The sequence below is a fragment of the Petromyzon marinus genome, unplaced genomic scaffold (assembly GCF_048934315.1).
Source record: "Petromyzon marinus isolate PM22_M1 ecotype Great Lakes invasive population unplaced genomic scaffold, UKy_Petmar_22M1.pri1.0 PM_G_Scaffold_27, whole genome shotgun sequence".
Classification (NCBI taxonomy): domain Eukaryota; kingdom Metazoa; phylum Chordata; class Hyperoartia; order Petromyzontiformes; family Petromyzontidae; genus Petromyzon; species Petromyzon marinus.
The window spans coordinates 1,668,154-1,683,455 of NW_027422839.1; the positions used below are offsets into that span (position 1 = coordinate 1,668,154).

The following is a 15,302-nucleotide window of genomic DNA, read 5'->3' on the forward strand; positions in this document are numbered from 1 at the left end:
AGGGGCGGGTTCCCCCCCCTTTTTCGTACACGTTTCCGAAGCACAAAGAAATAGTTAAGATTTTTAAAGTTTAACATTTCACAACAATGCATTGCGTTGTGACCAAAACGTCGTGAGAATTTTATTGTGTTATTTTATTATTTTATTCTCATTCTACGTGACTTTACCGAAAGAACCAAAGAAGATTACTTAGAACTGTTTTTGTCCTTCCCCCCCCCCCCCGCCGCTCCCGCATCTCCGACTCACACGCACCTACGTGTACGCACCTGGCCGAGTCGGCGGGACACCCTTCACCAAACACACACACCCCGCGCTGTCACGCGCCACGCGGGGAGGAGCCGCATGCCGCGGCGGTCTCCGCCAGCACGGCCTGCAGCAGGCCGACGTAGCGAACCGTCGCACGCAGCGTCGCCACCCGCGACGGCCGGAGGCGGTCCAGCGGCAGCAGGCGACGCAGCAGCAGGAACGCGCGGTTCAGGTATCGCACCCGAGGGCACAGACACGCAGACGGACGGACGAGCGCGGACACGCCGTCAGCGCCGGGGATGGACGCCGCTTGGCCCTTGAGCGACGGCGCTCGAGGGCCAAGCGGCGTCGAAGGCGATCGACGATCCGGTGAATCGCCGATCGGCTTCCGGTCGCTCGCTGGCGGTCAGTCGCCCTCCCTATCGCTCTTCTCTCGCCACCAGCACGGGATTTTTGTTCCCATGAATTTAACTCGTTCCGCCACCCGTGGGCGAGGACTCGGTTCGACCAGACTTCAACCGTCTCGCGTCACCCCGTGCCGTGTTGCACGATGACGCGAAGTCACTCAAAAGCACGGGGAGAGAAACGGGCACGCGGGAGGATGGACACACGGACGGACGGATGGTTCCGAGTTTTAAGTTAAATAATTATTTGTTTCTATTCTTAGCTCTTTCGGTAAAGTCACGTTGAAGGGAAACAATAAAATAATAAAATATATATAACAATAAAAATTATCACGACGTTTCGACCATAACACAAACAGTCGTCATCAGAATTTTTATTGTTTTATATATTTTATTATTTTATTGTTTCCCTTCAACGTGACTTTACCGAAAGAGCTAAGAATATGAATTACTGCAGTCGCGAAAGCTTTAAATCAAAATTATTTGTTTTACGCGGCGTCCTCGTCGCGGGCCATCTCTTCGCGCGACGATGAGCGACTTTACGTTTTACACCTCAGACGTTTGAAAGGGCACCCGCCAGCTCTCCCAGTGGCAGCTGTCCTCGTGCTGCACCACGTGACGCCCGGCCTGCAAGTGGGGGCCAGTCGGGAGGAGACTGTCGCTGCTACGTGCGGTCCCAACTGATGTAGGCGCAGTGTCAATGTTTAAAACATCACTCACATGGACCACGATGGGCTACTCTTTTCACGTAATCGCTGGGGTGGCCTGCGAGATCCGAACCGAATCTCGAACATGCCACCGCCGGGCCATATCACCCCCCCCCTCCCCTCCCCCCCCTACCCCCCCAAGTTTTATTTTAGTCTGAGTCAACCTAAGGGGATCGTGGCCTCTCACCCGGAGCCTTTCGCGCGCGTTCGCTTTGCTCTTCCGAGCTAACGCAGCAGCAGCCGCTGTCCTCGGGGAGGCGGAGGAGCACCAGTGGGAGGAGTGCGAGGAGGTGGAGCAGACGGCGGTGGAGGAGGTGGAGCAGACGGCGGTGGAGGTGGTGGAGCAGACGGCGGTGGAGGTGCTGGAGCAGATGGCGGTGGATGTGCTGGAGCAGACGGCGGTGGAGGTGGTGGAGCAGACGGCGGTGGAGGTGCTGGAGCAGACGGCGGTGGAGGTGCTGGAGCAGACGGCGGTGGAGGTGGTGGAGCAGACGGCGGTGGAGGTGGTGGAGCAGACGATGGTGGAGGTGCTGGAGGTGCTGGAGTTGACGGAGGGACCCGTGAGAGTCCTGCAGAGCCCAGCAGGAATCTGAGACCCCTTGAGAACCACGCAGGACGACCCCGCTTGCAGCACCCGCTGCTGTTGCTGCTGCTGCTGGTGGTGGTGGAGGTGGTGGACCTGCTGCTGGTGGTGGTGGTAGTGGACCTGCTGCTGCTGCTGTGGCTGCTGCTGCTGGTGGAGGTGGTAGACCTGCTGGTGGTGGTGGTGGACCTGCTGCTGGAGGAGGACCTGCTGCTGCTGGTGGTGCTGGTGGTGCTGCAGGAGGACGATATCGACGAGACTTGGCTGGGAGTCGTCTCGCAGCTCGCCACGCTGCACGGCAGAGAAGAGCTCCGGTGCCGGGGTGCGGAACAACCGGGGGGGCGGCACCGGGGTACGGAGGCATCGGGCCACCGGGCCGCCGCCCCCCCGGTGGCCCGGCGCTCGGCGCTGCGGAAGGAGAAGCGCAGGGCAAGAGCGAGCGACCCCCTCTCGATGGGGGGGGGGGGGGGGTAAATGTGTCGGCCTGCTCTTCCACGCTGGCCAAGACGACTCGGGGAGAGGCGGCGGCCACCCCCACGCCTCGGCCCGCCGCACGCGACCTGCCCCGTTGGGCTTCGACTGCCGCGCCACATAGATCGCCACAGAGACCGCGAGTCACTGACAACACACCGCGGTCGCCCTCGTGGGAAACACCAAACAGCGAACAGCGAACACAACACAGCGAACACAACACAGCGAACACAGCACAGCGAATACAGCGAACACAACACAGTGAACACAACACAGCGAACACAACACAGCGAACACAACACAGCGAACAGCACAGCCAACACAGCGAACACAGCACAGCCAATACAACACAGCGAACACAACACAGCCAACACAGCGAACACAACACAGCCAACAGCGAACACAACACAGCCAACACAGCACAGCCAACACAGCGAATACAGCAAAGCTAACACAGCGAACACAACACAGTGAACACAGCACAGCCAACACAACACAGCGAACACAACACAGCGAACACAGCACAGCCAACACAACACAGCCAACACAGCAAACACAACACAGCGAACACAGCGAACACAGCACAGCGAACACAACACAGCCAACACAGCAAACACAGCGAACACAGCGAACACAACACAGCAAACACAGCGAACACAGCACAGCGAACACAGCACAGCCAACACAGCAAACACAGCGAACACAGCGAACACAACACAGCCAACACAGCCAACACAGCACAACACAGCCAACACAGCGAACACAACACAGCCAACACAGCACAGCGAACACAGAGAACACAACACAGCCAAAACAGCACAACACAGCGAACACAGCCAACACAACACAGCGAACACAGCACAGCCAACACAACACAGCCAACACAGCACAGCGAACACAGCGAACACAACACAACACAGCCAACACAGCGAACACAACACAACACAGCCAACACAGCGAACACAACACAGCGAACACAACACAGCGAACACAGCACAGCGAACAGCACAGCAAACACAACACAGCAAACACAACACAGCGAACACAGTGAACACAGCACAGCGAAGACAGCACAGCGAACACAACACAGCCAGCACAGCACAGCCAACACAACACAGCCAACACAACACAGCCAACACAACACAGTGAACAAAACACAGCCATCACCGCCCCTCACCGGCTGGCCAGGCCAGGGGTGCCCCGGGGGTCGACCCGGCTCCGAAGGCCCCGCGGGTCCCGGAGGCCGCTGCCGGAGTCTCGCCGGGTCCGTGGAGGCCACGGGTCCCGGAGCGGTCACGGAGCCCCACGGGTCACGTGACCCCCGGGAGCCGGCGTGCAGCCGCTCCGTGGCGCAGGGGACGACGCGGCTCTGTGGTGCATCAGAGGCGTTCACAAGGCACGTCACGTGCATCAGAGGCGTTCACAAGGCTCTGTGGTGCATCAGAGGCGTTCACAAGGCTCTGTGGTGCATCAGAGGCGTTCACAAGGCACGTGGTGCATCAGAGGCGTTCAAAAGGCACTGTGGTGCATCAGAGGCATTCAGAAGGCACCGTGGTGCATCAGAGGCGTTCACAAGGCACGTCATGTGCATCAGAGGCGTTCACAAGGCACTGTGGTAGATCAGAGGCATTCACAAGGCACCGTGGTGCATCAGAGGCGTTCACAAGGCACGTCACGTGCATCAGAGGCGTTCACAAGGCACGTCACGTGCATAAGAGGCGTTCACAAGGCACTGTGGTACATCACAGGCGTTCACAAGGCACCGTGGTGCATCAGAGGCGTTCACAAGGCACGTCACGTGCATCAGAGGCGTTCACAAGGCTCTGTGGTGCATCAGAGGCGTTCACAAGGCTCTGTGGTGCATCAGAGGCGTTCACAAGGCACGTGGTGCATAAGAGGCGTTCAAAAGGCACTGTGGTGCATCAGAGGCATTCAGAAGGCACCGTGGTGCATCAGAGGCGTTCACAAGGCACGTCACGTGCATCAGAGGCGTTCACAAGGCACTGTGGTAGATCAAAGGCATTCACAAGGCACCGTGGTGCATCAGAGGCGTTCACAAGGCACGTCACGTGCATCAGAGGCGTTCACAAGGCACGTCACGTGCATCAGAGGCGTTCACAAGGCACTGTGGTACATCACAGGCGTTCACAAGGCACCGTGGTGCATCAGAGGCGTTCACAAGGCACGTCACGTGCATCAGAGGCGTTCACAAGGCATGTCACGTGCATCAGAGGCGTTCACAAGGCACTGTGGTGCATCAGAGGCGTTCACAAGGCACCGTGGTGCATTAGAGGCGTTCACAAGGCACTGTGGTGCATCAGAGGCGTTCACAAGGCACCGTGGTGCATCAGAGGCGTTCACAGGGCACGTCACGTGCTTCAGAGGCGTTCTACCAGGACTTTTGCGTGCTGAATGCTGGAATCTGATCCCGCGTCTCCTCCCTCTCCTCCGGCCCTCCCCGCTCACCAGCGGCCTCCCAGACAGCCTCCCCCGGCCCCGACCCCGACCACGACCACTGCCGCCCCCTCCGCGAGGGCTCGCTCCTCCTGGCCCATCCGGGTGCCCAAGCACTCCGCGGACGACGCCGGAGGAGGAGGAGCCGAGTCCCACGCGGCGCCCTCCAAGGTCGCTCGCCCGCTCGGCGACGACGCCGGGGGGCCGGGGCCCGCGCCGGGGCCTCCCCGCCGCGGCCGTCGTCTTCGTCGCCCCGTGACGTTCCGGGCTCTCGAGGGGGGGCGCCGCCGCCGGGAGACTCCGGCGGCGGCGCCCCCCCAGGAGAGCTCTCGCGGCGGCGGCGGCGCCCAGACGACGCCGCCGCCGGGAATCGGCCCGAGGGTCGCCCCGGAGCGCGGAGACGGCGGCGGAGAGTCGGGGCCGGCGCTCGGCGCTGACGAGGCGGCGGGCGAGGAGGAGGCGGAGGAGGAGGCGGAGAGACGCAGGGAGGCCGCGGTTGGACCGCGTGCGGCGCGGAAGAGACACTTCGACTTTTGGTGGCAGGGCGTGGGCAGGAGGGGGAGCAGCAGGAGGGGAAGAGGAGGAGGCGGAGCGAGAGGAGGAGGAGGGGAAGAGGAGGCCGAGGCGGTGATGAAGGCGGAGGAGGAAGAGGAGGAGGTTTTGGCCGGGCGGTCGCCGCTAAGCAAGCGGCGGGAGATGGCGGCGGCGGAGGATTGCCCGGCGGGACCGAATCCCGATCCCTGCCCGGGCTCCTCTACCTGCCGCGCTCCTCCGCCTCCTCCGCCTCCTCCGTCGCCGCCGGCTCCTCTTCTGCCGCCGCCGCCGCCACCGGCGCCGGCGGTCGCGGGCAAGCGGCGCTCGGCCCCGCGTGGGGCGACGTTCCACTTCTCCTCGCTGATGCCGCGGCCGCTGGCTGAGCCGCCGCCGCCCACCGAGAGGCGCCGGGGTCGCGCCCTGGAGAAGCAGCGGCAGCGACGGAAACAAATTCAGCAACAATACCGGCAGCAGAGAGCGTCGCCATCGTCGTCCAGCTGTTGGTCGTTCTCGCACGCATCGTCGTCGTCGTCTTCATCATCGTCATCGCCGGAGGAGGTGGTGGAGGGGGACGAGGCGAAGGAGCGGAGGGACGACGAGGAGGAGGAGGTGGTGGTGGAGGGTGACGAGGTGAAGGAGCGGAGGGACGATGAGGAGGAGGAGGGGGAGGTGGTGGTGGAGGATGACGAGGTGAAGGAGCGGAGGGATGAGGAGAAGGTGGTGGTGGAGGGTGACGAGGCGAAGGAGCGGAGGGACGAGGAGGAGGAGGTGGTGGTGGATGACGAGGTGAAGGAGCGGAGGGACGACGAGGAGGAGGAGGGGGAGGTGGTGGAGGGTAACAAGGTGAAGGAGCGGAGGGACGAGGAGGAGGAGGAGGTGGTGGTGGAGGGTGACGAGGCGAAGGAGCGGAGGGACGAGGAGGAGGAGGAGGGGGAGGTGGTGGTGGAGGGTGACGAGGTGAAGAAGCGGACGGACGACGAGGAGGAGGAGGTGGTGGTGGAGGGTGACGAGGTGAAGGAGCGGAGGGACGACAAGGAGGAGGAGGTGGTGGAGTCTACAGGGGGCGTCCGCAGGCTGCTGCTGAAGTTTCGCGCCAGCCGCCTGCAGCCGAGCGTCGACAGAGCACGAGACGAGGAGGAGGCAGCGGACAACGAGGAGACGGAGATCACGCAGTGCAGCCGATGATGGCGACTGCAAGTCGGGCGACGGGGTGGAGGAGGAGGAGAGGGTGGCGAGTCTCAAGAGGGTGGAGGAGTGCCGGATTCTCAAGCAGATAGACGACATCATGGCTGAGATACACCAGCTGGAGGGGAGATGCAGGGTGAGGAGGAGCAGATGAGGTGTAGGGTGGTGAGGAGGGGCTGGGTGGTGAGGTGTAGGGTGGTGAGGAGGGGCTGGGTGGTGAGGTGTAGGGTGGTGAGGAGGAGCAGATGAGGTGTAGGGTGGTGAGGTGGGACTGGGTGGTGGGTCTTCCTCTGGATTTGGAAACTCGACAGATATAACATCGATTTGGATTGGATGATTTTTTTCTTTCAGCCAGATTAAAATATGAGCGTGGGGAAGTCATCTACATCATTAGACCTCCTTTGGCAGTACCAAAATATAATAATAGGGGTTTTTCCCCTTTTTTCTGGCAACAAACTGAAACCTTTTTACAAGGATTCATATTACAGCATTAACCACAATACCTGCAGTCAAAATGCAAGCAAAAAACACGCACTATGATAATATATATGTGGAATTGTCCTTGAAACCGCTTGTTCCACACCAAGGGACGGCTTTCTTGAGAGCCTCGACCCAATTGGTGCTCGACCAGAGGACGCCAAAAGGTTTCAGTTTTCTTGCCACAAAAAAAGGGGAAACCCCTATGATGTGGAAGTCCTCGTTTCTGCCACTCAGCTGAGTACATCCAGCATCGTTTCTCCAAAAAACACGACTCTCAGTGAATGCTCTCGATGAATTTGACTTGCTTTTGTCTGAACACCCTGGCTGTGAAGTCGTATCGACGGCTGGGTGTCTGGCCGAATGAAAGTTATTATTATTTTTGTTTTATCTCAGGCCAAGCTGGATTACATGTAAAGGTAATAAATAAGTCGGGGACATCCATACGCTTGAACGTATGACATGGCACCTTGAGCATATTTGTGCATGCGTCTAGGGCTTCCTGTGAACGTAGCAGACGCCTGGATGCTACAAGGGGGGGGGGGATGATGTAACGCCATTGTTGGGCTGTATGCGTATTACCACGGGAGCTGACCTGTAATAGCGGACATGTGTCAGCAGGGGGTGGTGTACAGACCAGGTGTGACGAACAGGGCCCCCAGACCCCAAGATGGGGGGGGGGGGGGGCTGGGGGATGTTCCAGGGCCCCCTAGAGAGTTCCAGAAGGCTTGGCCAGGGGCGGAGAGACCCTGGAACGGGGATAAAAGCCGGACCCCTGAACGGGTTTGGCGGTCCTCGTCCACCTGAAGCTCTGAAGAAGTCTCTGAGCGCTACCCTGAAGACCCTGAAGACCCTGAAGCGAAGAGCCCAGTGACCCTGGCTAGGGTCGGGTTCAGACATAACCAGTGTAGGGTTAGCGCTAGAACCAGAGTAAGGGCACCGTAGTGTGGAGGGACTGCCTCCTGAGGTTATCGGCTGTGAGGGGTCGTCACCCCTCTGTGCTGTGGTTTCCTTGTTGAATAAACGTGTTGCCTCCAGCGAACCGTCTCGCCTCGTCTTGGACCCACTGCACGTGTAACCTGTGGTAATGAAACCTCTTGTCGCAAAAAATTAGCGGCGTGCGAACGTGAAAGGTGTTAACGAAGTAAAAATAAATTTTGATTTTAAGCTTTCGTGACTGCTAGGAATTCATGTTCTTGGTTCTTTCGGTAAAGTCACCACGTAGAAGGGAAATAATACAATAATAAAAATATAAAACAATACAATTCTCACGACGTTTCAACTGCAACACAAGCAATCGTCGTCAGGTGTGAAAACCACAAAAAGAAAAATAATAAAAATATAAAATAAAAATTCTCACAACGTTTCGACTGCAACACAAGCATTCATCATCAGGTGTGAAAACCACAGCAAGAAAATTTGAAAAAAGTGGCGTTTTTTTAACGTTAGCACCACGGAGAGCGATTTGACAGTCATTCAGATGGACGAGCCCATCTATGTTCGGGATAGAGGAGGGGGGAGACGAAAATAATGGATGCGGTCTGAAAGCCACCATAAGTGTGAACAATCATTTAAGACCCGAAATGGTTTATCAAATCCTTCCAATGATTGCTAAGCCAGAATTCCTTCCTCTCGGTTGAAATTGTCTCTGTGTATATGTGGATAGCCTCATGAACGAATCTCTCATGGTAGCCAGATGGATTGCAAAGAACCTCCGTCTTGGAGAAGTCAATGTCATGTGAGCCTACTGAATAATAACAGTGATCTGCCACGGCCAAGGTGTTGGTCCTACCGTTTTTTAGGTCTGCATTCTGTTCACGAATGAGGTCCGAGACATGTCGTTTAGTTTCTCCAATGTAACTACTACCACAGAGGCAACTTAGTTTGTAGACGCCAGGGTACTGTATGTCCGGAATCACATCTTTTACAGACGGAACCAGATCACGGATTTTATGTAATGTGTTGAAACGGAACTGGATCTTGTCTTTAGTCAAGATTTTGGAGATCTCTTTTGTGATTCCCGCAATGTAGGGTAAAGTGATGGTTTTGAAAGTCTCCTCAAGAGGGTCCTTCTTCATGGTTGGAGTGATAGCTTTGCGGATTGTGTAGTCGGAGTAACCATTAGCCTTAAGAGCTTGGTGTACGTGCTTGAGTTCACTGGCTATGTGTTCCTGGTCGGATATGCATTGGGCTCTATGGTGCAGAGTCTTGATGAGGGAATTCTTCTGGGATGGATGGTGGTGGGAATCCGGTTTCAGGTAAGCATCCGTATGGGTAGCTTTCCCGTAGACAGAGTGGCTCATTGAACCATCATTTTTTTTTACCAATTCCACTTTACAGTAAAATTGTAGACACGGCACAATATATACTTCTGAATCTTTATTTTTACCAACATTTAAAAAAATATTCTCCCATAAGGCAAAATTTTGAAATATTGGATTTTTTACCAAGCCTTGTGAATTCACCTTGTATCTGAACAAGTTAAATTTGTGCAAATATTTGTTTTCAAACGTAAAAATAACAAAGACATTGCTTACAAATATCAGCTCTATGTTTTCAAGTAAATACATTTTGGGTAGTGAATAAATTATAGTCTAAATAAGCTACACATGACGAATTGTAGGCAATTATAGTTATAATCAAATACATTTTTAAACAATCACGTGGTCCCTGTAGTCGCCGTTAGAGACAATCTGCTTGAAACAGTTTATCAACATATATACGAATACATTGATTCGAATAAGCAGAGTTAATTTCCTATTTATGGCATGCCAGTTATGTGTCAGTTTTCAATATCAACATCACCTTATAAAAGAATAACATTTAAAATACGCACAGAGAAGTATTCATTCGTAATTATTGACAGGCATATTAACAAAATTGAATTACTGCAGTGAAATATACTGCATCAGGTTACATCGTATTAAGAAGCTATTTTAAAAATACGCACCGCCTGCTTAACAGTGTATGTACAACAAACTATTGTAGTGTCATTCAAAACGAGTAGGCCATTGCATGCTTGCATCTGGGTCAAAATGTAGCAAATTCTAAACATTGCCAACAAATAATAGATCACGGAGTTTAGATCGCAACACAAACAATCGTCATCAGGTGGGACAACCACAGCAGCAAGACAAAACTGCTGAAGTAGGCGCCTACTTCAGCGTCTTCTTCTTGCTGTGGTTGTCCCACCTGATGACGATTGCTTGTGTTGTGATATAAACGCCGTGATCTGTTATGTTTCTACCCACGTGGTGACTTTACCGAAATAACTTGAGAGTGTGGATTCCTGCAGTCACAAAAGCTTCGAATCAAGATTGCCGACAAACTACACAACTGAGATGATGCATCAATCATCGCCCCCTACTGACAGGCTCTTGTCCACATGCAGGCCGGTGCAGGGCCACCACCTTGTGCCACACAGGGGCAGCTGCTACCTGGGGATGCTCTTCGAGCATCTCAGACGAGATTCGAAACTCCGAGTTGCCGAGGCGATTAAGCAAGCACCATGTAAAAGCAATTATCATTAGAACATCGTGAATGCTTGGGAGCGTATTGGCTCTCGCTCCTGGTCAGAGATTGACCCAACCCACAGGTCCACAAAGACTGGCCGCTCGCTCTTACTCTGCAGGTTAAACCTAGGAATTGAGTGTTCAACTTCACATTCTTGTCATTAAAGGCCTGTGACAAAGGTGCATCTATTGGAGCGACATCGTCTCTGGCTTACACATCTACCGGGTCTCCACTTGACTTTGTATTGTCTAGGAAGTCCACCCACACCTCCACTTCCACAAACTGCTGAGAGTTGCCTCGCTCTGCCTCACAGTCAGAATTCTCCTCCTGCTTCACGTTGCCTCCATCGATTAGAAGGTCCCATTTTGGAGTTGAATCTTCATCTTCACATTTCACCTTCACTTCTTCACATTTCACCATCACTTCTTCACATTTCACCTTCACTTCTTCGCTCTTCACCATCACTTCTTCCCTCTTCACCATCACCTCTTCATATTTCACCTCGATACCTTTAAAAGTGTCCAAGCTGGAATTTTCTTCCGGTTCTTGTTTAATGAGGGATGGGCTCATGGTGGCACTTTGACTTTCACAAGTGGATTTCAGACTCCACTCCTTGCAGATCTTCTGATGCTTCTGTGTTCTCTGGTGTACTTGAAGATTTGATGAATCTGAAAACGCCTTCCCACACACACTGCACTTGAAGGGTTTCTCTCCCGTGTGTGTTCTCTGGTGTACTACAAGAGATGAACGTGCAAATGCCTTCACGCACACACTGCACTTGAAGGGTTTCTCTCCTGTGTGTGTTCTCTGGTGTTCTACAAGAAGAGATGAACGTGGAAACGCCTTCAAGCACACACTGCACTTGAAGGGTTTCTCTCCTGTGTGTGTCCTCTGGTGTATTACAAGAGCAGATGAATATGCAAACGCCTTTCCACACACACTGCACTTGAAGGGTTTCTCTCCTGTGTGTGTTCTCTGGTGTGCTACAAGAGTACATGAATGTGCAAACGCCTTCACACACACACTGCACTTGAAGGGTTTCTCTCCCGTGTGTGTTCTCTGGTGTGTTACAAGAGCAGATGACCGTGAAAATGCCTTCCCACACACACTGCACTTGAAGGGTTTCTCTCCCGTGTGTGTTCTCTGGTGTTCTACAAGAAGAGATGAACGTGGAAACGCCTTCAAGCACACACTGCACTTGAAGGGTTTCTCTCCTGTGTGTGTCCTCTGGTGTATTACAAGAGCAGATGAATATGCAAACGCCTTTCCACACACACTGCACTTGAAGGGTTTCTCTCCTGTGTGTGTTCTCTGGTGTGCTACAAGAGTACATGAATGTGCAAACGCCTTCACACACACACTGCACTTGAAGGGTTTCTCTCCCGTGTGTGTTCTCTGGTGTGTTACAAGAGCAGATGACCGTGAAAATGCCTTCCCACACACACTGCACTTGAAGGGGTTCTCTCCCGTGTGTGTTCTCTGGTGTTCTACAAGAAGAGATGAACGTGGAAACGCCTTCAAGCACACACTGCACTTGAAGGGTTTCTCTCCTGTGTGTGTCCTCTGGTGTATTACAAGAGCAGATGAATATGCAAACGCCTTTCCACACACACTGCACTTGAAGGGTTTCTCTCCTGTGTGTGTTCTCTGGTGTGCTACAATAGTACATGAATGTGCAAACGCCTTCACACACACACTGCACTTGAAGGGTTTCTCTCCCGTGTGTGTTCTCTGGTGTGTTACAAGAGCAGATGACCGTGAAAATGCCTTCCCACACACACTGCACTTGAAGGGTTTCTCTCCCGTGTGTGTTCTCTGGTGTTCTACAAGAAGAGATGAACGTGGAAACGCCTTCAAGCACACACTGCACTTGAAGGGTTTCTCTCCTGTGTGTGTCCTCTGGTGTATTACAAGAGCAGATGAATATGCAAACGCCTTTCCACACACACTGCACTTGAAGGGTTTCTCTCCTGTGTGTGTTCTCTGGTGTGCTACAAGAGTACATGAATGTGCAAACGCCTTCACACACACACTGCACTTGAAGGGTTTCTCTCCCGTGTGTGTTCTCTGGTGTGTTACAAGAGCAGATGACCGTGAAAATGCCTTCCCACACACACTGCACTTGAAGGGTTTCTCTCCCGTGTGTGTTCTCTGGTGTGCTACAAGAGTAGATGAATCTGCAAACGCCTTCCCACACACACTGCACTTGAAGGGTTTCTCTCCTGTGTGAGTTCTCTTGTGCCGTGTCAAATCTCCAGTCCGATCCGTGCTGTATGCACACCAGTCGCATTGTTGACTTGTCCTACCGAGCTGCGCTGAGTGCATTTGCTCCATCAGACCAATTCTGCAGAGGAAGCGTCAGAGGAAGCGTCAGCTGCAGACAGAAAAAAATAATATCCACACCATCTACACGTCAGTATCGATGCACAGAGGAAAGCATACATACACAGTAACACGTGTGTCTATACTTATTCATATATTCATGATATAGTGGAAAAGTGTCCCAAATTCATCACATGGGCTGTTATGGCACACAATGAGAGGGCAAATGGTTATAAACATGCCTGGAAGCCCTCGTATCTTCAAAATGAATGTTCACCAAAAACTCCGAGCACACAATTATAGCTGTCTGGCTACAAAAGGAATATTTATGAGAGCTAAATTCAGCTGACATAGCAAAGGGTGTTGAAAACAATACTATTTGTGTTAGGCAGAAATTCATAAATTAATGTTCAATCGCAACTTAGAGGTGTGAATCCAGGCTCAGATGTCCTTGAATGCTGGGATGAACAGTTCCGACTTCAGCTGCATGTGCGTGCTGTGTTCACCTCCTGTTTCCATTCTTACAAAGAGTTCCAGAGGAAAACAAAAGTAAACTATTGTTTTGATATAACCTCCGTGTTCAATAGAGTTGATAGACTTTACTGCAAACACAAACTTGACACTGTCACACACTGGCGGTGGCGTGTCCAGAATCATGCCTGGCCACCTTCATCTGCTCAGCATTAATGCTTCCTCACTACACCAAGTAATTAATCGAGGATCAACGAACATAGCCGAGGCTAACTGGAGTTTGCGTGTCTCTCTCCGTGGTGAGATGTTAACTACCTCACCTGGTGTACAGGAAGTCGTGGGTTTGATCCCGACCGTGACGCCTGCTGTATATTTGGAGTTTGCACATCTCTCCGTATAGCGTCTTTGACCGATAGACATTGACACACGTATTCTTGTTTCTTTCAACAAAGTTACGTAGACAGAAAATAACAATAACAGATAATACAATTACATTAAATTAAGACCACTTGTGTTGCGATCAAAACGACGTCAGTTTTTTTAGCTTTATTTACAATTTTTTAAATTATTTTTATTTTCTGTTATTTTCATTAAATTTTCTATCTATGTGACTTTACCGAAAGAACCAAAAATATTAATTCCTGCAGTCACCAAAGTTTTAAGTCAAAACATTCACACACGTTGACAAAGCCTCACCTTGTGTTGTTGTGGGCAGGTCGCTTCTGATAACAAGAGCGGTATAGCAGCTCAAGCGGGCTTGGCCTTGTGAAAAATATAAAAACTGCGTGAATATTTACAACAAAACAAAGCTACAAAGTGGCGATCCGGGTGAAGGCAAATTAAACTTAAAGCGAGATAATTAAAGTGAATGCAATCAGGCGAGGGCAGGAGGCAAGGCCCCGCGTGGCTAGGCCCCGCGTTGTAAAGTTCCAACTTGGACATCGATTCCCATGCTCGCTGCTACTCAACTGACATCCCTACGAGAGAGAGCGAGGCTCTACCTTGGTAAACAACAACCACCACAACAACCACAATCGCAATGAGAATTTCTCACCTCGGATTTCAGTGCAGGAAGCGATAGCATATCCGACCAGGAACACTGGCTATGTGTTCCTGGTCGGATATGCATTGGGCTCTATGGTGCAGAGTCTTGATGACGGAATTCTTCTGGGATGGATGGTGGTGGGAATCCGGTTTCAGGTAAGCATCCGTATGGGTAGCTTTCCTGTAGACAGAGTGGCTCATTGAACCATCATTTTTTTACCAATTACACTTTACAATAAAATTGTAGACACGGCACAATATATACTTCTGAATCTTTATTTTTACCAACATTTAAAAAAATATTCTCTGTTAAGGCAAAATTCTGAAATATTGGATTTTTTACAAAGCCTTGTGAATTCACCTTGTATCTGAACAAGTTCAATTTGTGCAAATATTTTTTTTCAAACGTAAAAATAACAAAGACATTGCTTACAAATATCAGCTCTACGTTTTCAAGTAAATACATTTTGGGTAGTGAATAAATTATAGTCTAAATAAGCTACACATGACGAATTGTAGGCAATTATAGTTATAATCAAATACATGTTTAAACAATCACGTGGTCCCTGTAGTCGCCGTTAGAGACAATCTGCTTGAAACAGTTTATCAACATATATACGAATACATTGATTCGAATAAGCAGAGTTAATTTCCTATTTATGGCATGCCAGTTACGTGTCAGTTTTCGATATCAACATCACCTTATAAAAGAATAACATTTAAAATACGCACAGACAAGTATTCATTCGTAATTATTGACAGGCATATTAACAAAATTGAATTACTGCAGTGAAATATACTGCATCAGGTTACATCGTATTAACAAGAAGCTATTTTAAAAATACGCACCGCCTGCTTAACAGTGTATGTACAACGTACTATTGTAGTGTC

At 51.8% G+C, this 15,302-nt stretch overlaps 1 protein-coding gene across 1 annotated transcript; it reads right to left on the minus strand.

The window, feature by feature from the left end:
- Nucleotides 1-10,543: 10,543 nt before the first annotated feature.
- LOC142913960 (uncharacterized) lies at nt 10,544-12,914 on the minus strand. Its single transcript, XM_076061085.1, has one exon. The coding sequence runs from the start codon at nt 12,906-12,908 to the stop codon at nt 10,785-10,787; it is 2,124 nt and encodes a 707-aa protein (XP_075917200.1). The 5' UTR covers nt 12,909-12,914; the 3' UTR covers nt 10,544-10,784.
- Nucleotides 12,915-15,302: the final 2,388 nt, after the last annotated feature.